The 25,546-nt window shown below is 38.4% G+C and overlaps 2 protein-coding genes across 3 annotated transcripts in view; both read right to left on the reverse strand.

The window, feature by feature from the left end:
* The window catches only part of UBTFL1 (upstream binding transcription factor like 1), an 18,830-nt gene extending 12,086 nt beyond the window's left edge, over positions 1–6,744 (reverse strand). Inside the window, exon 1 of the mRNA XM_007123392.2 lies at positions 6,656–6,744. The gene's annotated coding sequence lies outside the window, so the exon portion shown is untranslated. The remainder of the gene's footprint in view (positions 1–6,655) is intronic.
* Positions 6,745–15,281: 8,537 nt separating this feature from the next.
* LOC102980234 (tripartite motif-containing protein 64C-like) lies at positions 15,282–24,097 on the reverse strand. Of its 2 annotated transcripts, XM_028501313.1 has the most exons (8): positions 23,900–23,938; positions 22,816–22,879; positions 21,857–22,271; positions 20,432–20,527; positions 19,488–19,718; positions 18,713–18,735; positions 16,954–17,051; positions 15,282–15,918 (listed from the first exon to the last, which is right to left on the reverse strand). In XM_028501313.1, exons 2-8 carry the CDS (start codon positions 22,839–22,841, stop codon positions 15,425–15,427), a joined length of 1,383 nt encoding a protein of 460 aa, XP_028357114.1. In that variant the 5' UTR covers positions 22,842–22,879; positions 23,900–23,938; the 3' UTR covers positions 15,282–15,424. The 2 variants fall into 2 exon arrangements, with proteins under 2 accessions (XP_028357114.1, XP_023987481.1); XM_024131713.3 differs by lacking the exon at positions 22,816–22,879 and having other exon boundaries at positions 23,900–24,097.
* Between the last annotated feature and the right edge of the window lie 1,449 nt (positions 24,098–25,546).

A 25,546-nucleotide genomic window follows, 5' to 3' on the forward strand; every position in this document is an offset into this window, starting at 1 on the left:
TTTTTCAGGTAGACTGCCTATTTCCTCTTCATTTGTTAAGTCTGGTGGGTTTTTACCTTTTTGTTTCATCTGCTCTGTGTTTTTCTGTCTTTTCATTTTGCTTTCTGTGTTTGGGGTGTCCTTTTTGCAGGCCGCAGGTTCGTAGTTCCCATTGTTTTTGGTGTCTGTCCCCAGTGGCTAAGGTTGGTTCAGTGGGTTGATTAGGTTTCCTGGTTGGGGGGACTAGTGCCTGTGTTCTGGTGGATGAGGCTGGATCTTGTCTTTCTGGTGGGCAGGTCCACGTCTGGTGGTGTGTTTTGGGGTGTCTGTAGCTTATTATGATTTTAGGCAGCCTATCTGCTAATGGATGGGGCTGTAGTCCTGTCTTGCTAGTTGTTGGGCATAGGGTGTCCAGAACTGTAGCTTGCTGGTCGTTGAGTGAAGCTGGGTCTTGGTGTTGAGATGGAGATCTCTGGGAGATTTTCGCCGTTTGATATTATGTGGAGCTGGGAGGTCAACTCAGGGGCTCAAGACATTTTAATAAATGTTTTTTCAGGGGGCTTTTCCTATGGAAAGATGAGGGGATAAGAATCTCAGGTTTTGTCAGGGACTGTTTTCTCCTCCAATTTGTACACAGAAGATTTCTATTCAGAATTAGATATGTTATTTTTTTTTATCTCTCTATATATGCATTTGCTTTCCTACTAGCCTAAAATCTCCAGATTGTAGGAATTTTGTCTCATTTACATTAGTAGACTAGGTTGTGAGGGTAAGGGAGTGGATCAAGAAGTTACTACAGTAGTTAGTAAAACTTAGAAAGGGTAGCAACTGATTAATTACTATATTTATTATTTGAGATAGGGATGAGAGCACAGAGCCTGGTTAATACAACTTTAAAATGCTGTGGGAAATAATCCCTAATGTAGGAAAATCATGATACCTGCAAGTGTTGGAGAAAGCCCTCTAAGAAAGAGCATCAGTTAACAGCATTATAGGCAGGCATCCTACACACCAAATAATTTAATCTCATCTGAAAAATGAGAATATTGGAAATGTCTTCCTCTATATGCTTATGTGGATGTGAAGAAATTTTTGAGGCCTTTTTCCCAAAACTAAATTTCAGGAAAAGTCCTCATATACGTATATACATATATCTTACTAGTATGTATACTATTTCCTTTTCTTACCTTAATCTCCTTAGTGTACATTACTTGAAGTATAATTGCTCATCAAATGAGGCTTACAGTGATTTACATTCCTATGAATGGAGTAAGAGGCCAACTACTTCACATCTTTCTAGGATATGCTGGCTATTATGGCTATTTTTTCTTCATTTTGACAACTTTTAAAATTTGACCTTCCTGGAGATTAGTTCAAGACCGCGGAGTAGAAGGATGTGCTCTCACTCCCTCTTGTGAGAACACTGGAATCACAACTAACTGCTGAACAATCACGAACAGGAAGACACTGGAACTCACTGAAAAAGATATCTCACATTCATAGGCAAAGGAGAAGCCACAATGAGATGGTAGGAGGGGAACAATCAAAATAAAATCAAATCCCATAAGTGCTGGGAGGGTGACTCACCAACTGGATAAAACTTATACCACAGAAGTCAACCCACTGGAGTGAAGGTTCTGAGCCACATGTCAGGCTTCCCAGCCTGTGGGTCTGGCAACAGGAGGAGAAATTCCTAGAGAATCAGACTTTGAAGGCTAGTGGGATTTGATTGCAGGACGTTGACAGGACTGGGGGAAACAGAGAGTCAACTCTTGGAGGGCGCACACAAAGTAGTGTGTGCATTGGGACCCGGAGGAAGGACATAAAGCCCCTTGGAAAATCAGCCTGGTACCTTGCTTGCAAAGTTCCCAGAAGCCTTACCAGGTGAGAAAGTAAGGTCACTTCCTGGCAGATATAAGAACCTCAGGATATTTGGGGAACCTCAAGAAGAGAATTAACCCAAATCTATAGGTATTACAGGTGAGTCTGATGGCAAGTGCTTGGCTTTGCTGGCTGACTTCAAGAGGCTATTAAAAATTCAGTCTGGAGATTCCTTATGAAAAGTTTCAGCAAAGAGGATTTAAAAGAGCCTATGTGCTAAATTGCTATCCTTGCCAGACTTATGTAAATATCCAGGCCAAATTTCATGTAACTAATCTTATTTTGCAAACAAATTAATTTTAATTTGGCTTTCTTTGATAAAAATGAGGGTGACTATAGAGAGAAAAAAAGTCTCTCAGTAGAAACTATAATACACTGTTGTTGATATTAGATTCTAGTTCTATTAATCATCCTTGAGATTTTGGTTGTCCACCTGAAAACCAAAATGGATCCTGAATTCTTCTAGTTTCTTCAAATATTTGACTACAATTCTTCAAACTAACGTTTCCAATTTTTCTCCCGCTTTTGACTTGGAATCATTGAGAACTAAAGCTGCCCTTTCCCTGAAGCCCTGCTATCTGAAGCTGAACAGCTTGATATAAACGTAAGAGAGACCACCACAATAGCCCATGCTTAGGCAATCTCTGTGCCTGTTGCTTTGTAAGCCACTCAGAAAGTTTACATGAATACCTAATGACATCATCAGAGACATTTCTAACTGCAAAAGATGCTTCAACCTTCAGATCTAGAAATCTTCTCAAATGGAAACTCTCAGGACTCAGTTGCTGAGTTTATATTTGTTCCAATCATTAAACTTTGTTTTACTTTTGTCTCCATAGAAATGCATCTTATTAAATACCTGACTGCTTGCACCCTATAGGCCTAACTTTGAGAGCCCACTTGCATCACTGCCTCCTGAAATGAGTAACTGACATGACCTACTGTCAGAACTAAGAAACTGGCTCAGTGAGATGAAGCAATCTATTGACTCAATTTCTGGAATGTGAAACTTCTTAAAAGAAATTTCAAAGTCAGGACTGTAGGAGAGCAAAATTTGCCACCCCAAAATGTCTCTTTGTTACGTGTACTATTTCTAGATGAAAACAGTCAAGGCCCCAAAGACTCAGGAATAATCTTTTACCTTCCCCCTAACTGCCAAAAAGAATGTAGATAGAGGACCAGTGGCAGGAATGGAGCTATCACCATTGATAACTATAGGATGAACCAGGTGTGGTAGACAGGGAGGAACCAGGAAAAGTCTGTTAAAATTCCTCTCTGTGTTCCATTGTCTCTGCCTGGCCCAGCAAACTTTTTTTTTTTTTTAACCAAACATTTGCTTTTCCATTTCCATGTGAAATGCCTTCCTCCCCTTTGAAGTCCCAAACCCTGAGAGTTTTAGCCATTGTTGGGAGTTACTCAGTTTTCTGGGTCTGTCCCATGTATACATGTTAAAAAATTGTTTGATTTTCTCATAGCAACCCCTCTCGCTCTTTTTCTAATTCTCAGACCTTTCTTTTGCTATAACCACATTTGACCAGGAACAAATTCAGGAATAAGAATGAATGTCAGGAGGTTGCCAAAATCTGATAAACCCCTACTCCTGTGGACTCTTGAACAAAACAAATAGATGATATCTGATTGCCTTCAGGTTCTCTCTAATGTAATGAAAATCATAATTTTATATTAAGTAAGGTGATAATGTAAAAGGTATGTATTTGAAATGTATGTATTAATTATGGTGAAAAATCATATGTTATAAATCTCAGAATATATGCAGTGGCTTCATCTTAATTTCTCAACACATAAGTGAAAAAAAAAAATCATTGATGTTTTAATGTGTTTTAATGTCCGGCACAAAAAAGGCTTATTTTTCTTCCCAAACTTGTGTTATCTGGAAAATTTTCTCTTCATTTTCTCCCAACTATATCATACTTATCCATCATACCCAAATTTAGTAATCCATTCTTTGAGGGTAATTTTGATCACTGATTCTGTATTTTCTTTGTAATTTCGAATAATGTGCATAAATATTTATTCTCTATCAGTGTTCTCTAATAATCTGTAAGTTACAAGAGGGTAAGATAAGTCTGAGTCAATTATGGTTTTAAATATAGACAAAAATCTTAAGCTGTATCACATTGTGTAAAATAATTCCACATCAGTGCAATGATAACTGTGAAAAAGAATAATAGAGAAAAATAGGGGCTTCCCTGGTGGTGCAGTGGTTAAGAATCCACCTGCCAATGCAGGGGACACGGGTTTGAGCCCTGGTCCGGGAAGAACCCACATGCCACAGAGCAGCTAAGCCCATGTGCCACAACTACTGAGCCAGCGTGCCACAACTACTGAAGCCCATGAGCCTAGAGCCCATGCACCACAACGAAGAGCGGCCCCTGCTCACTGCAACAAAGACCCAATGCAGCCAAAAATAAATAAATAAATTTATTAAAAAAAAGAAAAAGAAAGCTCTCAGAAAAGTTGAGGAGTATATATTTTCAGAGAAAGTTTTCCTTAGTAGTTTTCTTGAGTTTTCATAAGTCACTAAACAAAGAGGAAAGTAAATTGGAATGCATTAGAATTCATAACCCTGTGCATTGAGACACCATTGAAAATGCAAGGCAGTAATGGGAGAAGAGATTTGACATATCTCCATCCAACAAATGACTCTCTAGAGGAGACAGGAAGAATCCGGAAAGTCAAAAAAAAAAAAAAAAAGACAAGTCAACTCAGTCGAAAAATGGGAGTGGGAGTTGATTTGAGCAGGCACCTCACCAAAAATTGTATCCAAACGGCTGATAAACCTATGAAAAAGTGTTCCACTGCATTTGTCATCGGGTAAATGCAAATTAAAACCACAATGTCAAACACAAAATGACAAAAATATTAAAACAGGTAAAGGCATGTGTTAGCAAAAAATGGAGGAAACAAAATAATCATCTATTGCTTAAAAGTGTGTAAATTGGTATCATCACTTTGGAAAGCTCTTTGTGAGGCATAACTTATGCATTATGACTCAACTATTTCACTCCTAGTTATACACCTAGTATCACTGCGTACGTATGATCAATAAAAGGATATGCACAATGTCTTCATGACAGCAGTATTTATGCTTACTCAATTGGAAATGAACATGTTCATCAGTAGTAGAAAGAGTAAATTGTGGTATACTCATATAATGAAATACTATGAAACAAAATAATAAAAACACTACATGCAACAGAGTGGATGAATCTCACCAACATAATTTTAAACGAAAGAAACCACACAGAGAAGAGTATATGCTGTGTGATTTCACTTATATAAACTTCAAAAAATGACAATTAGTATCAGAGTATATTAATCACCAGTGTGTGATTACCTTTATGGGAGAGGGGTTACATTTGGGACAGGGTTGGCAATAGTAGAGCTGGATGTGGGAATATGTTTACTTGGTGTTATGAAATAGAACATTCTTTTGACAATTTCTTCACCATTATTCCATAATGTTTAGAGACTTATAAGCAAGGAAGATATATTCTTGCATCAGGAATGTGGAACTGTATAATTTTATTATGTTTCCAAATATTCTTTCAGATATGGTTTCCTGACTTGAATTCCAGGGACCTCTAAGGGCGTTTTTTCCCCCATCATTACAAAGGGAGAGAAAATTACATCAGTGCACAACATTTTCTAAGATGTGCTCAAATGGTCTCTTCTTAATTACTTTGTTACTGTGTGAAACCCATTTATTTTCCTTATTAAATGTGAAGGGTTCAAGCCAATTTCATAAACATGCTCCTTTCCAAGGGACAATCATCTCTTTTGTTGTGTTGCCTAAAATACCAGCTATAGTTTGTCATTTCCTTTTCAACATGGCTCTATACATATATAAAAATTTACTAAACTGTACACTTAAAGTTGTTAAATAATATTGTATATAAATTATGCATCAAAAAAGCTAACAAAAAAATGTTACCAGAGTTCAAAAAAAAAGTGTATTGGAAGATAGAAATAAAAAGAGAGAAAAGAATAAAAGAATGAAGACAGATCGAGAAAAAGCAAGAAACAACAGATTATTTAGAGTTTGGGTGCTTGGATCAGATCCTCAACTTTCTTCAATTTTCCAACTGATAAAATGAAAACCAATTAAAAAGGAGGATGCTAACCATAGAGGAGCAAGTTCATAGAAGTGAAGAGCAATTTTGCACCTTGTCCAGCAGATATGTGGGAGAAACGCTGCCTGCTACCATCTGCAGAGCCTGTGAAGACTTGTGAGAAAGAAAGTGGTGCATATTTTTGTTGTGTCTGTCGTTTCTAATTTTGTTCTCCTTTCCTATTATAATCTTTTGTTCTTTCTTCTTTCTCTCTCCGTCCAGTCTTTGCAAGAGCTTCAGCACTTTGCTAAAGGAGGTGAAAATTCCAGCCCAGCAGATATATTTCAAAGTTGCCAAGCAGCTCTCAGGAAGACCCCCAGGAATTTCAGAAGCCAGATTGCCCCGGCTCCTGAACCTCATCTCTTAGAGAAGTGGCCCGTTTTCCTTTCCCTGTTTGGTAAATTTATTATTTTCCCTATGACTTAGTAAAATCAGTCATTCTCTCTCTTGTATTTGTTAGAAAATTCACATGAAAAAGTGTTGCTAGAGGGGCAAGTGTCTCTGTCTGTTTCTCTTCATCCATCCATTTGTCTATCCTCCACCCAGTACCCGGAATCGACCGCCCAAAAGTCCTAGGCAGATAAGAAATCCTTCAGAAGCTGATGCACTTTCATGTAAAATCTGACGAGTTATAATTACCATTAAGAGATTCTCATAATTACCTGGAGTGAGAAGAGGGTCGGAGGCAAGGAATGCACTTCGGGGCCGCCCATTTTACAAAGCCCTAGAAATCCTGAGGAAAGGCTGGGGAGGTGCTAAGCCTAGTCAGGGATTTGAGTTGTGGATTTTGGTTTCATTTTTAAGACACGCCCTCTCTGAGTTCCTCCCATGATCTCTTGGGTTTGGTTTAGGTCCTTAGATACATCCCAGTTTCGTTTTTGGACCCCAAAGGTGATCAGCATCAGGATCCTCACTTTTTTCTATGTCATCACTAACTTCAGCACTCTGAGAAAGGGTCCCTGGACGGGCGGGCTGGGCGGACCCTGTTTCCCCCTAACGAAGGGCGCAGAGCCAGGCAGGGTCACCTGAGGCTGGAAGCGCTGGCGACCCCTCTTGGCTCGCAGGCTCGCAGTCCCGCCGGCCCTCGCTCGCTGGCTCTCGGGCTCCCTCTAGCGGGCTCTCATTTTCCGCCCTGGTGAGAGAGGCGCTCCGAGGTACTCTCCCCGCTCTTGCTCTGTTCCAGAGGCCCTCCCTATCCTTGTGTTGTTTTTTATTTTACCCCACCCGCCAAATTGCCCCGCGAATACACCCCTCTTCCCCTCTCTCCAGGTTCTCGACCTGAGACCCGAGTCACTAGCTGGAGCCGGAGAGTCATTGTGCCAATGGGCCTTGGACTCGGGACCAGCTGGGGCTTGTGGGCTGTCCTAGGCAGAAGGAGGCGGCGGTGCACGCCATGGCCTGAATTCCCGAGTCTGAACCCATGCGAATTGGAGAAGGACATATTGCTGTAGGGATCAAGGCCTTCTAGGCTTTTCTCTCACCCTGGAGAGAAGTAGAACTTCACCCTTCACTGACCCTTCGTGCTTCCGCAATAAACAAAGTCCCCTTGGGGACATGGAACTCTACAGGTCTGGGTAGGCGTCCTCGCCAAGCCCTGGCTTCTTCTGCAGGTCTCGAGAGTGATTCAGTTGGTTTTGTTGAAAATGACACATTTTCCTGGAGATCACTCATTTTTCACCCATGTACTCCTCCTTTCACAAACACAAAAAGGAGTGGGCAGAATGTAGTATTCTCTTTTATCTTGGAGCTGTGGATGAAGTAGGGAAGCAGCCTCTGCTCTGTAAAAGGTTTAACCCCTCCTCTGTCTCTCAAGACCTTCAGATGTGAGAATTTCTCCACTCACTTGGCGACTGTCCCAACGACCAAAGTTCTCCACCATATTAGCCCCCAATACAGAGAAACAGCCGCCCAGGTGTTCCCCTCACCTCCAGGGTTTTTTCACTGGTATTGATGAATAGTCAGGATCAAATCTTTTGGCACTTTGTTTCCTCCCTCTATCCTTTGAGATAGTGGCTGGCTTACTTGAGCTATTTCCTAAGTCCAAAAAATTCACAGATAAGTGGAAATACCCTGTGGTCCCCAGACATATCTGAGTCCTTTGTGTCGTGTAGAAAAGTATTAAACCCTTGTGAGAGCTGGGTGTGTGGTCTACAAGTAGGAATTAGAAAACCTGGGTCCTCAGGGGAGATTTTTTATATTTATATAAATATATATATATATAGGACTCAAAACTATAAATTTTGGATATTCTTAGTCCTAGCAGTTCTAATTTATTTGAATTATTTCAACAAATTATTTGGATAAATTTACAATGTATATGTAAACCATGTTTACTGCATAGGAAATTTGTAGCTAGTATACAGACTCCCCCAAACATGGTTTGCATATTAATTTGTTTATCAATACACCCAAAAGGATGTGCACAAAAGTTCATTAATACTAGATAACATAGACACCCCTACTATATAGACAGGGCCTCATCAATCTTGTCCCCCAGTGTTTATGTGGGTATCTTTCCTAAAACTGTACAAATATTACGTTTAATCTTTTGTAATATGATATTACAAAGAAATTGCTTTTATTCTTGTTCAGCTCGGTCATCTTCATATATGTTTAATCCTTACTAGTCACTTGTGTTGTTTCATTTTCTTCTTCTTCTTTTGATTTTTTAAAAAAATTTCCCTTGGTATATATAACGTCTTAGCTACTGGTTTCTAAGAACTCATTTATGAGTAAGAATGTTAATCATTTGTGATGCAATGCAAATCAAATACCATATATTATTGCCATCAATTTACTATGGTGTTTTGTATTTTGGTTGTGTATTAAAGCATAATCATGTTGTATTTTCTGTAGTGAGTTCTTAGAAAAGTCCATTATTGTTAAGCCAGGACAAAATGACTCACAGATGGCTCCTTAGGGGGAGAAACTTGAGGGACTAGAGAAGGTGTGTGAAAGAGAGACCATAAAACACTGCAGAACTGACCTTCAGGAACAGCTAGAGGTGGCTAGGCACAGTGGTAGAGATAGATCCAGGGAGATGAAGCTGTGTGTCTGCGAGTTTCTGGGGCAAAGGAGCAGAGAGGGCCTCTCAGGGTCATGTTCTCCCAAGATGAGAGCGCAAGGTTGCGATCTTAATGTAGCTCTGGCATCAGGGCTCTTCTGGCAACTGTCTCTCTAAAGGCCACTTCATGAACAGTCATACTAAGTTCTATTATATTAGGAAAGGTATTTTCTTCCCTCTGGATTCTTCCTAAATATGAAGTGGAAAATGTGCTCTATTGATGGTATTTATATGCAATTAGTCTTCTTGGACTTTTATAAGGTGAAGATGGGTCAAGGTAGCTTTCTTCACTTCATAAGTCTAGAGCACTCAGTTGTTTTCATAAGGTGTTCAGTAATATGAGCTCAACTTTTTACCATCTCCTGGTTCTGCTTCTCTTCCCACTTCTTTTCTTGAGACATTCTCCTTCTTTGCTCCTGCCGCCTAAGTCTTGCTCCGTACATATTTTACTCCCAGTACTTTTTTCTCAGTATGAAGCTTGGTCCTGGAAGGGAGTTCTAGTTGGTTATGTCTGAGAATTGTAGGGACTGGATAGTACCAGCCCCTTCACATGTTATTGTGGATTCCTTGCATATTTCAGCCTGCAAGCACTCACCCTACTCAGGTTCATCAGTTGTTCTTTAAGTGACCTGCCAGCTTTCAATGAATCCCTATTGCTAATTTTTGGGGTTCTGAAATTTATCAGATATCCTGTCCTTTCCTTCTGTTTCCTCCTAAACAGATTCTGATACCCCATGAATCGTAGATATTCCTGATTTGTCTCCATCTGTCCAAATTTTGGGACTTTCAGCCAGTTTTGTTGTAGACAAGGTTCACGAATTTTGATACTGTATCCTAGTTTTTCTTCTCTTTTATTTAGAGTTTTGGAAATATTCCTAAGGTACATTGCACTTCTTTTATATTGCCAGAATTCCCAAGTGTAGTTTGGAGAAATGTACTGTATAAAAAAATGAAGAGTGCCTCCAACCTAGATCGCAGTGTTTTTAGTAGTTTCCGTAAGTTGTATATAAGAGAGAACTAGGACAAAGGAATTGTGGAAGTAGTTCTCCAAGGCATCATGCTCCCCTTCACTTTGAATTTTTTTTTTTTTTTTTTTTTTTTTTTTTTTTTTTTTTTTTGCGGTACGCGGGCCTCTCCCTGCTGTGGCCTCTCCCGCCGCGGAGCGCAGGCTCCGGACGCGCAGGCCCAGCAGCCACGGCGCACGGGCCCAGCGGCTCCGCGGCATGTGGGACCCTCCCGGACCGGGGCACGAACCCGCGTCCCCTGAATCGGCAGGCGGACTCTCAACCACTGCGCCACCAGGGAAGCCCCCACTGTGAATTTTTGAACATGGTGTTTCCTCTATCTGAACATCACTTCCATTACCCCTTTGCCTACTTAATCTGTATTTGTTCAAGGGCAAATTGTGGAATAATTTCCTTTCAGAAAATGTTTACATTTCAAAAAATGTGCTGCACTTCTAGCAATTTCCATTGCACCATGGATCTCCTACTATTATTTTGTGTAAATATACCTATATAGCAACAGCACTATTTTAAAAATTTCTAGAATGATGCTTTGGGCCAGAGTTGGAACCACATTCTAGCAAGATTATAGGTCATCATGACATATATATTGTAGAATAATTTCATTAAGTGTATTTAATGTTTTAATCTAATTTATTTTGCTATCTGTTATGTATTAATGGTTTCTTGTTGGAATTCAGTACAAGATAAGTATGGTAGATGGATGAAATGAAGGAATAAAGGAAGCTAAGTGCTATGATCTTAATGTCTGTGTCACCTCCAAATTTATATATTGAACCCTAATGCCCGATATGATGGCATTAGGAGGTGAGCTCTTTGAGAAGTGCTTAAGTCCTGAGAGTGGAGCCCTCATGAATGGGATTAGTGCCTTATAAAAGAGGCTCCAGAGAGATCCTGAGTGCCTTCTGCCAAGTGAGGACACAAGAAGTCTTCCCCCGAAACAGAGCCATCAGCCAACCACGTTGGCACCCTGATCTGAGACTTCCAGCCTCCAGAATAGTGAGAAATAAATTTCTGTTGTTTGTCCAGTTTATGATATTTTTTTATAGAAGCTTCAATGGATTAACCTAACATTTTCTATGACTCTACTGTGAGCCAGGTATAGGCATTAAATTTAATCTTCACTTATACTTATTCTCATTTCATGAATGTATACATGAGGAAACAGATAAACAATGAGTTAATTATTTTAACCAATGTCATCTTATTGTAATAGCAAATTCACAATTTTAATCCATATTTGCCCAATCCCAGTATTTGTACTTTTTGGACCAAATAATGCTTTCTATTACTGATTACACTTACTGGTCATTCTTCAATGTTAGAAAGATATATTAAAGTTAAGAATTGTAACTTTTATCTCTGTATCCCGTGCAACAAGGCATGGCTTAGAAAACATTAGGTGCTGAATGAATTAGAAAATGCATGTGTTAAATTCACAAGAAGAGCCCCACTTGACTGGATATCTCACTATCTATTCTGGGTTATAAACCTTACTAGCACTTCAGGGCAAAAATGACTTATGGGAAAATCTGCTGATTTTCAGGTAAAAAGAATGATCTCTTAGACCTAATTTTGCAAAGTTAAAGTCAAGGAAAGAAGCAAATAACACAAACTGCTAAAGGATTTTCCAAATAAATTCAACATGTTAGCCATCTAGAAGACATATAAAATTGATAAATCTCCAGTAACTTTAAGAGATTAAAAGCATATATTTCCAGAGCATACTAAAAGCATATATTTCCAGAGCATACCTGTTCATGAAATTGCATATGTTGGACTCTATGGGAAATAAATGTATTCTTTTTTGAATACCAAATGCCTTGTGCACTACTTATCTGCTTGTTTTTTCAATGAAAACTCAAAATCAGCTTTAATAAATATTTGTTTTAATAAAGTAAAACATAAAAATGTGTTTAAGAGTGTGCAATAGCCATTTATCTATCTGTCTATCTATCCATCTATTTATCTAATTCAATGATCTTTATGTGTTAAAATAAAAATATTTTCATATACCAATAGTGAAAACTATGGACTTGGGTGACAATGATGCGTCACTGTGGGTTCATCAGTTGTAAAAAATATATGCTGCATACAGAGAGACAACCTATACTAGATGTAAGAACATGATCATAAAGGGATCCCTGAAACCCAAGATCAGACAGGCAGATCTACAGTCCCCATAGCAGCATATTCTTCAAGAAACAGACTCTTGAGCCAGTGACCCAGGTCCACCTTGTATTGTTTCTGCACCTCCTCAGGCTCCTTCTTATAATGCTCCTTCTGACTCTTCAGGATGCCTTGCCAGGATCTCCACCATGCGATCCTTCAGGGGCATATCTTGCAACTCCTGACTTGACCATGAATCCTGGTGGAACATCTGATATGTGTCCTTGGAGGTTGTTCAGTCTCTCCATGGAATCTAATCCTCATGGAAAAATAGTTTTCTGGGGGAGTCTTCACTTCTTGCACATTTTCCTGAAACTTCTTTTGGCCTTTGATTTAGATTCCTTTGGGGACATCCGATTTCTTGGAATATTGTACTAGTTCAGAGTGGTGTTCCCTGAACTGAGCCATTTTCTCCTCAAACTCCTGTTTCTCATTCTGGAAATCTTGAATATGTTTCACCTTCATGTTCTCTGGGAACTCCTTGTCTTTCGCCTGGTACACAGTTTGGGGTGTTTTGAGGAGTACTAGGGATACATCTCCTTTAAAAAGTGGGGGTAAGTTGTTAGGGGCTTCTTGGGTAAATCAGAATGTTTCTTCTGTATGTGTGTGTGTGTGTGTGTGTGTGTGTGTGTGTATGTGTGTGTTTTGCTTTTGTGAGGATTTTTAACATGTTCCTTAACTTCCAGAACTAATTCTTTTAAGGTGCAACATTTTCTCAAGTTATAAAATGTTTCTAACCATTGGAGTTTACACATTTCTCCAGAAATATCTTAAAAAGCTACTTTTTCCAAGTCCATCAGTGAATGAGTTGTTTTGAATGCATGGCTGTCATTGAACAGGGGATTATTCTCCATTTTTTCCAGGAACTTCACAATGTCATCTTTGGACCAATGGTGTTGGCCATTGGGCAACACCATTTCTAGGATTTGAGGCTACTTACAAGGTCCCAGTTCTGCAAGCACCACCACAAGAGCTCCAACTTCCTCACACTCAAGACTCAGCAGGTGAATTATTTCTTGAGGTTCTGTAGTGTGAGTGATGCCATGTTTCTGCAGAGAAAGGGAAGGAAAGGAAATTTCCTTCTATGCCATAAATGAGATAATCACACCTCGTCTGTTATAAGTCAATTCTATAATTTAATCGACCCTTAAAAATAAAATGAAAACTGTCCCAAATGCTAATTTGAAATTTATGTTTTCTTTTCAGATGCAGCATCTGTACTCTTTAAAATTCCCCTTGCCTCTCCAGCCTTCATTTCACCCAATTTTACAGGGCTTACCATAAATGGAACTTAACAGAAAAATGAGTCATTCAATCAAGAGGCTTAGGATAAGAGATATAATCAAAGAAAATGGAGGAAAAAGATCAAAATGAAAAGAGAAATGGCTAAAGGAAAGGACTTTCACTCCGTAGTGCACTGAATACTTCCTTTGAATTGTAGGACTGAAGATACAGTGAAGGATCTGGAGATAAAAATGAGACAAACCAAGAAGCTCCTTCTTGTACTCTATAAAAAGAAAACAAAATACATCCAGCTCTTGAGCTTTTGTGAATTGGATATCATAGATTGAACTTGAACAAATTATCGTTTAATACATTCTTGTGGAGATGTGCCTGAGAATGAATGCTTTCTAGTGAACCATACTGTTTCTGCTTTCAAATGACCAGGGTATAATGAACATTATAGAACAATTACAATATTTTTTAGGTATCACATTATATTACAGAGTTCTGTATTTCTGTCATCTGAATTATTCTTCAATTTTAAATTGGTTTTGGCCTTCCCACTGCTAAGGAAATTATACCACCTTATGCTTAGTAGTATTTTATATGTCAGTTTAAATCCTGACAGTCACCAACATGTGAAGTCCTGTTTTCTGTTTCCATATCACTTTTATGTAGGGTCTTCATCTTCCATTAAATTGTACTGATGGTCTTAGGGAAATCTCAAAATCAACACTATAAAACAAAATTATGCAGTAGTTATTTTAAACCTCAAAATAATGGAATTTTCTTAGGCTGTAAAGCTGCAAATCAATTACCTCTCTTTCGTTGACATTATCAGTTAGCATTTTATGTCTATTATGTTAGCTGCATTTTGGAAAACTTTATCAATGCTGGAATAATATTTGTTTATATTAATTCTTTCATTCATGTATTTGTTCACTGATTCATCCTATACTTCTATGTATTATGTTATAAGTCTGCATTGGATAGTAGGAATATAGTAGTAAATAATACACTGTCCCTACTGTCTCAGAATTGTCTGTCAAGTAATAAAAGTGCTAATTTGAGGAAGGTTTGTTGAATATTATGATGAGACGGTATATGCTCAGAGAGTATGTAATAAGAGGAACTACACTGGTCTGTGTAGTCACGAAAAACTTCCTGGGAAAAATGTTGTTGAGCTGAGATGTGCTTAATGACTAGGTTTTAGAGAAATGATAAAGTCTGTCAAACACTTGGTTCTTACCAACTAGGTCAGCTTTGAAGAGAAAACTAAGCACCATTCCTTTTGTTTACTAACCTGATATATATATTACCTCATGCTTTCACCCCAATCTGGTTCAGATATGCAAGTAAAGCACACTGCTTACAATGTAGATGAATCTTGAAAGCATTAAGTGAAAGTAAACAGATATAAAAAGCCACACATTGTGTGATCCAATTTACTTGACACCATATAATAGAAAAATCCATGAAGAATAAAACTGGATTAGGGGGGTGACTTGGGAGGAGGAGAAGGAATGGGGAGTAAATGTCAATGGGCATTGGTTTATTTTTGGGGTGATGGATATGTCCTACAATTAGAAAGTTATGGTTTCACTTTTTGAATATTACTAAAAGCCACTGAATTATATAGTTTAAATGAGGTGACCTTTATGGTATGTAACTTTTATTTTAATAAAACTATTATTTATGACAGAAGAAAAGCAACTGATTATACTCTATGAAATATTCCATAATACATTTTTATTACAAGAAAATTTAATTAACAAATTTATACATTCAACATGGTTATGCCATTTTATAAACATACAGTCGTATGTTCCATTAAATTACAATGTGCTCAGAGATAGTCAGATATTATCCTGTGGCCTCACGTGAAGTTTAGGACAGCAATTTGTTCAGGCAAGAATTTCATCAATTAAATGGTCATGGAACTTGACTAGTCATGGAGATCTAAGGCAAAGGAAAGGCATCAGAGGGGAGGAGAAGGAGGAAGGAAGGAAACTATATATGAGGGAACCTCTGCAAACATCATAGAAGCTCACAGTTCCATTGTCATAATCCAGAAACACTCCGATCCTACCCAGAGGCCTTTGCACATACAGAATTAAGGGTGGGTAGTTTGTGGACAAACTATAATGATTGTTCACCTTCATAGAAAATAACAAAAATGCTTCTTCAGAATGAATAATGATATCAGTATCACTCGTCAAGACATCTTTACAGACTCCCAGAATCCAGTTCGAGGAGTGTGTCACATCCACCTCCCAGTAATGCCTCCCAGAGGTGAAGGCCACAGCTCCCCAGGCCACAAATCTCTCCACAGTCTGGGGCTGTCTGGACACGTCGTGATGGTCACCTCCAAATGTCACACTTGTATGATCCTCAGAAAGTCTCACATTGTGAATGGTCATTTTCTGACTCAGAACATTATCCACTGCAGAAAGAGTAAAAATCAGGTCAGCAAGTGGGATTTCCATGGCCTAAGAAACATAGGCTCTCTACCCAATGAGTCTTTTAATTTTCCCTCCTCCAAGGAAATACAAAACAAAGACAGCAAAGGGAGTTCAGACTAGCTCTTCTATGAAGAGCAAGAGTCATTACTATCTCACCAGCACACGGAAAGACTTCAAATCATACAGAAAAAGAAAAAAAAAGGGAGATATGAACTCTGTGAAGTCTGATTTAATGTCAATGTCTTGATAGTTTATTTCAGGACTCACCGAAAACATTATTTTTTTTTCTTTCATCTAGAAAACTTTTCTTGTGTCCTTTGTCTTTAATACGATCTAACACGTAGATAGCACTTGCTATCATGTGGGTATTTATTGGGCTATAGTCTCTACTTACTACATTTTCAAAGGTCAAAATTTTGATAGAAATCCATCAATGAATAGTTTGGAAGCTTCTAAAAGGATGTTCTGGCTAACCATGTTCAAATATCCCTTGCCTTTCAGTTGTTTTGAAATTGATCTAATAGCATTATAATTATCCTGCCTAAGCCAATTTTATTCTTTTCTGTCAATTCTTGCTGATTTTAGAAATAATAAATATTTTTGTACAATGCATAATAAATGCGCTTGTAATACAGAACAAATTAAAAACCAGCAATGCCATATTTAACTTTTTATGAGTGAAATAAACTGAATAAACACAATATTGAAGGCTACTCACAAAAGTAAATATTCTATCTCTTTATAAGCACATGAGCAAGCTGGTTGCTCTCCTCTCGCTCTGCCTATGTCATATGTAACTGAATATATATATCTAGCTTTGTATTTTCGGTAAACTATAGGTTGCAAAGTTCAGCCTTGATCTTTGTAATACGACTATACAAACAGGAAAAATGTAACAACTTTGGGAAGTTATGTACTACCTTCACATCAGAAAAAAGAAAATAACAATCAAAGAAGGCTCCTTCCCAAGAAGTTCTAATGAAATGTAGTCTTGCTCACCGAAGGTTGACTCTTACCTCTGAAGTTGTTCAGCATGTCTAGGATTCCAGTGACAGGCCAGGAAGTGAGCTCTGGGTTCACTGGCTGAGGCTTTTGCATCTGTACCAAATCAGTCCTGTAACAAATGACGTCAGTTACATTTCAAGGTCAAAGGCTGATCACAGGACCATTACAAAAAAGCAGTTTTTAATCCAGGATATTTTGTCAGAATTCTCCTATTTTTGGTGAATTGGATATACATTATATTCTACCCACTTGGGACTATAAAAAGTTACCATACTTTTTTCTAAATATAAATTACATCAAATTTCAACTTCCCCATTCTTCTCCGACTTTACTCCAATTTTCAACTTATTGAACTTCATTCATTTCCTCTATTCCAACTCAGGTAATGCAAATATCCTGGGCATTTTACAGAGAGCAAAAAATTCAGGCAGAGCTTCCCTGGTGGCGCAGTGGTTGAGAGTCCCCCTGCCGCCGATACAGGGGACACGGGTTCGTGCCTGGGTCCGGGAAGATCCCACATGCCACGGAGTGGCTGAGCCCGTGAGCCATGGCCGCTGAGCCTGCGCGTCCGGAGCCTGCGCTCCGCAACGGGAGAGGCCACAACAGTGAGAGGCCCGCGTACCGCAAAAAAAAAAAAAAAAATTCAGGCAAAGCCTTTGGGACTTCAGTCAGCAAGTAGTCATCAAGGATACATTCAGTGTCTAAAAGGAAGAGTTCACTGAGCCAGACATGTTTGCTCTTATCAGCCCAGCAAGGGAATCCAATTCCAGCCTGGCTGCCTTGGTCCTGAAGGTCTAACTTTCCAGTGGGCACCAGGAAGCCATTAGCTCTGAGGTCCTACCTACAAGGGGGCTTGCTGTAATGGAACAGGCTGATTCACTGCTATTCCTAGGAACAAAATCACAGCCCCTCTTCGTATTAGGAAATTTGCCCCTTTCCTGACTTTTTCACCTTCCAGCTCACTAGTGTAGGTGCTTCCTCTGTGATATCTTAGAAAAACCCCTTCCTTAAGTTTTATTGTGGTGAGTCTGGAGAGGATGGGGTGAGTGGGTGGAACAAAGCCCAGAATGTCAGAAAGTTTTCAGGTATATTTGAATTCAGCCAAATGAAAAGGAAACTTCTCAGACCAAGGATCAGAAGGCCTCTAGAATCCTTTTGAAATAAAACAGAATAATAGCCAAAAAGACGATGTTAATAGATCAAAAGATGTACTGTTTGTCATCCATGTGTGAGGGTTCTGCACCTATGGGTTCAAACATGGATTGAATCTGTAATTTCTGTTTTATTTTATTTATTTATTTGGTTAATTAGTTAGTTTACAGTAGGTCCTTGTTTGTTATCTATTTTTTGTTAAATTTATTTTACTTATAGAATAATACATAGATACATTCTTTTCAAAAAGTTTGAACATTATAGGTAAAGCTAAAGTCTCCTTTGACCACCATTTTTAATCCTGATCTTCTTCCCTATGGCTTGAGATAACCACTGTGTGTTATTTATTTTAAATATAGCAGTGTGTACATGTCGATCCCAAATTCTAAATCTATCCCTCCCCTACATTCTTCCTCCCTGGTTCTAAATGGAAAATATTCAGAAAAAAAAAAATTCCTGGAAGTTCCAAAAAGTGAAACTTGAAAATGCCACATACCTGGGAACTATTTACATAGCATTTAATTTACATTTTATTAGATGTTATAAGTAGTCTAGAGACCACTTCATCAAAAAGACAACAACTTTTCCAGAAATCAAAAATCGTTAGCGTATACTCACATTTCCAATACATTTCCCGAGGCCTGCAATGAAAAAAAAAATCATGTTAATCATGAGAGTTCTGTCCTTTTGCATCTTCTTTACTACTCTTGTTTGTTCAATAAGGTATTGTTTTTCTCATTCTCCTCTAAGGAACAATCAGAGGCTATCTTAATAACAGAACTTAAACTAAAACATGATGGGCTTCCTCAAGGCACATTAAGGAAGGAAGGAAGGAGGCCAAGAAGAGTCTGTGTAATGATGCAACAACATCAGGTTTCCAATGTCAGTCATTGCTCAGTCCTATTCACAAGGAGATATCTCACCATTTATGATAACAATTAAAGCAAAACAAGGAACCATATAAAACGAATTATAGAGTGCATTGAAATTGACTCCCAGTTCTAAAAATTTTACCTAGACAATGGGCAAAACCTCAATGTCTTCAATAAGTGTGGGATAATAGAGAGTGACAATGTATTGAGAATTACTCCAAGAAAATTAACTTTCCCCTGGTCACAGAATTTTGCTGATTTTGGATACTCTGCCTGGATAGTACTCCTGATCACACTGAAAAATTGTTGTCCTATGTTAGCTAGTGAAAGGATTAAAAAAAAAAAACCTCCCAAAGATTACCAGGCCATGAGAAATAAGGGATTGGACAAATAAAATAATGGGAGTCAAGGAACATCATCCCTTAGCTGAGATAAGAGTATATGCAGGTAACATTTCAATGTCATGGCAACGGTGCCCAGAATAGTATTTCTGTCTCTGAGGATGGAACCTCTCTTCTCACCTGGAGCAGCTCCACATCAGGCTTGTGGCACATCTCAGTCAGCTCTCTGTACATTTCTTTCAGACTTTCTTTCTGTTGAGTCATTCTGAATTCACTCTCCCTGAGTTGCTGGAGAGTCTCCTTCGCTTCTTTCTCCAGTGCCTCCAGATGGAGTTGCTCCTCCTCCCGGAGAAAGAGGTGCATCCTCTGATACTGAACTTTGATCATCACCTTCCTTACGGCCGCATAGTTCTGCAGAGATAGTGGATTCAAAGAATCATTCATCCTCATTCTCAACAGAAAGAAACAGAAAACGTCAAATATTATTTCCTTACTGTCGCGGGAAAGTTCTTGACAAACTTTCTGCCTCACATTTCAAAAGGCCTGGAATATTTGCTGGTCCTTCCAGTCCATCCTTTCTCTAAGTCTCTCACCTCTTTTCCTGTTTAAATCAAACCATCTGAGGAGGTCCCAGTTTTTCTCCCTAGGAGGATTCTTCAGGGTTCTTACTCCATCAATTATTTCCTCTCTTACCCAAATCTTGTTTTTTCTCGTTCCTTTCCCTGATTTTTTCTAAATATTCTTTTATTAGGTAAACCCCATACTGTGCAGCTTTAAAAATATGCACTAATTCTCCTCTAGGTACTACTGTATTCCTCTCCTCACCTTCACAGACATACTTAGCCCAATGTTGTCTTATACTCCATGTCTAAGAAGGTTTATTCAAATCTTCAAAATGTGGCCTAGGAATACGTTTCATGCCTTGGTTTTCCCATATACTAGCACTCTTTGAACTAGTTTGTATTGGTCTGTCGTAATTGTGATTACTGATAGGTCATTTGAAACCACTACTCTTTCCAAGGAAAAAACCACTATCCTTTACCTGGTAATTTGAATTTTGCTAAAAGTCTAAGCCAGGATTATATCTGTCTCCATGCAAACAAATGGAATATTTTTATTCTTACCTCTAACCACTGAGTTTTGTTAGCTTCTTGATTCAGACTGTTTTGCACTTCTTGGGTCATTTTCCTTAAAGAGCCCATTCTCTTCAGAAGTTTCTCCTGCAAAATAACCATGAGCTTTAGTGACACAGATGATGATACCATAAATTCCATCCCCTTATGTATGAGCAAAGGCAGTCATTTAGAGCACGGGTCCCCAAGCCACTGGGCCGAGGACCGCTACCAGTCCGCAGCCTGTTAGGAAAGGGGCTGCACAGCAGGAGGTGAGCGTTGGGCGAACAAGTGAAGCTTCATCTGCCATTCCCCACCGCTCCCCACCGCTCCCCATCGCTCACATTACCACCGGAACCATCCCCCCAACCTCCCCCTGCCCCCGTCCATGGAAAAATTGTCTTCCACGAAACTGGTCGCTGGTGCCAAAAAGGATGGGGACCGCTGGTTTAGAAAATAGAAATCTTGAGTTTGAATGATGTGGTCAGATTTTTCCACATTAATCTAATTTGATTCTAATATTTTGAATATCAAAGTGACAGAAACATATAATGAAGAATTGTGGGGGACTTCCCGGGTGGTGCAGTGGTTAAGAATCTGCCTGCCAATGCAGGGGACACAGGTTTGATCCCTAGTCCTGGAAGATCCCAAATGCTGCAGAGCAGCTAAGCCTGTGTGCTCTAGTGAGCCTGTGCTCTAGACCCCATGAGCCACAACTACTGAGCTCGCGTGTCACAAGTACTGAAGCCTGAGTGCCTAGAGCCCATGCTCCGGAACAAGAGAAGCTACTACAATGAGAAGTCTGTGCACCACAGCGAAGAGTAGCCCCCGCTCGCTGCAACTAGAGAAAGCCCACATGCAGCAACAAAGACCCAATGCAGCCAAAAATAAATAAATTAATTAAAACGCGTGTCACAAGTACTGAAGCCTGAGTGCCTAGAGCCCATGCTCCGGAACAAGAGAAGCTACTACAATGAGAAGTCTGTGCACCACAGCGAAGAGTAGCCCCCGCTCGCTGCAACTAGAGAAAGCCCACATGCAGCAACAAAGACCCAATGCAGCCAAAAATAAATTAATTAATTAAAAATTTAAAAAAGAAAGAAAGAATTGGGGGAACTTTACAGATAATGGAATCTCTCATTTCCATGAGAGAAATGAAATTTCTCATTTCCTAAGAAATTGAGACTCAGATTTTTATATAACTTGACTAAGAATGCATCAAGCTCACGTCAGGAGCCAGTATGCCTGGTGCTACAACATGCCCCAGGATACAGCAGTTCCACATGTTTGGACAATTGGGCAACAACATTAAAACGATACACTTACATGACCTACACTGAAAAATCCCCACCTCCACCATCTCCATCCCCATCAACTTCGTTATCATTTTCATCTTTCTCTCTGATTTAGGAGAATTGCCTTAGAAACATCATTTACCCGGTATTCCTCAGCAGCCCATTGTACCGGACTGTGGCTGTGAGCTGCATGCTCTGGGGACTCAGAGCAGGGACCACAGAGCAGGCTCTTGTCAACCTCACAGAAGAGTCCTTTGACTTCTTTGTGTGTCACGCAGATCTGCGCCTCCGAGCTGTTGGTTTGTTTAGCTGCGTCCTGTCTGGCGAGGGAAGCCAGCCTCTTCAGTACAATATTGGTTTTGAAATCTGGCTTCTCTGATAGTCCCCTGCACTCAGGGCAGCTCTTTGGAGTCTGGTCTTCCTCCCAGCAGAGGTACAGGCAGGGACGGCAAAAGCTGTGCCCACAGTCTATGGTGACAGGGTCTATGAAGTAGTTCATACAGATGGAGCAGGTTAGTTCATTCTGGAAGGCCTGCAATGTGTCTGAATCCATGTTTCTGAAAATTCAAGACAGAAATAGAGAGGGTAAGAGAGAAAGTCTTTCTTCTGCCCTGATAAAGGAAAATAAAGCCTTTGGACAAAGTCCTGTCTGTTTGAATTCTGTCTAATTTACCTATTTGCTTAACCTCAGTCCAAACCTAGAAATGGTGAATACAGACAGGTTCATGCTGATATAAATGATAAAATTAGATAAGAGAGTCCCTAGCAACTTTTTTGTTTAAAATAAACCGTGTTCTCAGTCATACCTAAATTACATGGACGTGCTTAAAGCTTAGACCAGAGGATAAATGGTAAGATGACTCCAGAGTTACTTTTATTAGCTGATTGGTACAGAAGCACATATATAATCTCAACCTGTCTCTCTGTCTCTCTCTCTCTCTCTCTCCATGACTCCATGACTGGAACCCATACTTGCACACACTTTGTCTCTATGCTAATGTTCTCTATGTCTCCTGCCTCTGAACTGACAGATGTGCTTTTCTAAAAAAAATAAAATAGTTTAGAATAATTTAAACTTAATATAATCAATGTTGGCTTTACCTTTGGCATCTTAAAACTATAAACATTTCAGTGTTTGCTTCCAACTTAAATAGCAAAACTCCTCCTTTCAAGACAAAAAAGGAAAAAATTATGTTATTTCTAGTTCAGGAAAACAATTTTTCCTGGAGTCAGTTCAGATCAGAGCACTTCACATTTTGAACTAGTGAATGTTCAAGATACAACAGTAATCAGTAAAAATTAATCAGTTGTTTTTTAAAACCAAAGAAAAAATTTGAATATACATGAGGATTTTCTCTCTACACTAGAAATTCCAAAGATGTAGTTAATGGAAGCAACATCATATCCTCTTTGTTTCTGATATTTCCCTATTTGACCAATGCTACTTCTTGGGAGTCCCTATCAGTTCATTGGATCTATCCTAACCACAAAAAAAAAAAAAAAAAAAAAATACAGCGCCTTTATTCTGGCATGGACATATATACACTACCAAATGTAAAACTGATAGCTAGGGGGAAGCAGCCGCATAGCACAGGGAGATCAGCTTGGTGCTTTGTGACCACCTAGAGTGGTGGGATAGGGAGGGTGGGAGGGAGATGCAAGAGGGAGGAGACATGGGCATATATGTATATATATAGCTGACTCACTTTGTTATACAGCAGAAACTAACACACCATTGTAAAGCAATTATACTCCAATAAAGATGTTTTTAAAAATATATATAGCGCATATGACCTTTACAAGAAGATATTCTAATTCATTCAACACATTTAACTCTTATGTTCATCTGTATAAAGACTATGAAATGTATACATTATGTTGAACATTTTAGGTGTTCTATGTGTTTCATAAATACATATGTCTGTAGAAATCTCATTTAAAATCTAAAAACATCTAATAACATGTAAGGTAATGGAATAAAAATGATTACATATGTTAATATTACAAATATCAATATATTACCATTGCTCTAGTTACAGATATTTTAAATATTGAAGTCATTTAAAAAAACTAAGACAACTACTTGTTTGCTTGGACAAAACCCAAGCAGGCCAATAGGTAAATGGAAAGGATTTGGATGAGAGAAAATAGACTTGAAGATATTTACAATCAATTCCTTACTTACCAGAGTCCACTGTGAGTGGTCTCACTTCTGGAAGGCTGCACGTCCTGGAAATCTGTGGATATCAGGGTCAACAAGAACTGTCCAACACCTGGTAGCTGCACTTTCCCTGAGTCCCCCTGAGAGAAGCAGTCACCCCTGGACAAAGTCTCCTTTTAAAGGATTAGACTATCCTGAGGCCACACCTACTTCTTGAGATTGGATAATACCTTCAAAGGGAAGTGGAAAATACTGATAAGTTTACTCAGAAAGGTGTGAAAATGGTTGATTGGGTTTTCGGTATATAGAAAACTCAATCTTAGGGGGCTGAGACCTTAAAAGAATATAGGCTTCTTTTGGGGTAAATGCAAAAAAAAATTGATGAAAACTTTTAAACAAAATACTTTATATATGTTATATATACATAAATAATATATACATCAATGTATATGTTTATATTAATATGAATATAATATAGTAATTATTTACACCATAATTATGTAAGTAATTATATTTAATGCAATGCATAAAGCCAATTGTTTTTTCTTGAGGTATAATTGACATATAACTTCATATAACTTTCAGGTATGTAACGTAATGATTTGATATTTGCATATATTTTGAAATGATCACCATATTAGTTAACATTCATCACAATACATAGTTAAAAATTATTTTTCTTATTATGAGAACTTTTAAGATCTACTCTCCTAGCCACTTTTAAATATGCATTACAGTATTATTATCTGTAGTTACTATGTTGTGCATACTGTAGAATATCATTTTTAACAGAAGTGCCATAGTACCTGTATTTTGCTGACAACTATCACAGTTTATCAAATTACCAATGCTTACATACATGTTATTTCACTAAATTATCTATTGTTTGTTAATTGAAGCATTACTTATAAAAAAATATGAAAATAAATTGACCTTGCTAGAAATTTTTAAAGTGAAAATATAAAGAAGGTAAATTTTCTTTTGAATTTCATTTATTTTTTTAAACAGCAGGTTCTTATTAGTCATCCATTTTATACACATCAGTGTACACATGTCAATCCCAATCTCCCAATTCATCACACCACCACCCACACCCCCAGCTGCTTTCCCCCCTTGGTGTCTATGTTTCTTCTCTACATCTGTGTCTCAATTTCTGCTCTGCAAACTTGTTCATCTGTACCATTTTTCTAGGTTCCACATATATGCGTTAATATACGATATTTATTTTTCCAGAAGTGCCATAGTACCTGTATTTTGCTGACAACTATCACAGTTTATCAAATTACCAATGCTTACATACATGTTATTTCACTAAATTATCTATTGTTTGTTAATTGAAGCATTACTTATAAAAAAATATGAAAATAAATTGACCTTGCTAGAAATTTTTAAAGTGAAAATATAAAGAAGGTAAATTTTCTTTTGAATTTCATTTATTTTTTTAAACAGCAGGTTCTTATTAGTCATCCATTTTATACACATCAGTGTACACATGTCAATCCCAATCTCCCAATTCATCACACCACCACCCACACCCCCAGCTGCTTTCCCCCCTTGGTGTCTATGTTTCTTCTCTACATCTGTGTCTCAATTTCTGCTCTGCAAACTTGTTCATCTGTACCATTTTTCTAGGTTCCACATATATGCGTTAATATACGATATTTATTTTTC

Source organism: Physeter macrocephalus, chromosome 16 (genome assembly GCF_002837175.3).
Source record: "Physeter macrocephalus isolate SW-GA chromosome 16, ASM283717v5, whole genome shotgun sequence".
Classification (NCBI taxonomy): Eukaryota; Metazoa; Chordata; class Mammalia; order Artiodactyla; family Physeteridae; genus Physeter; species Physeter macrocephalus.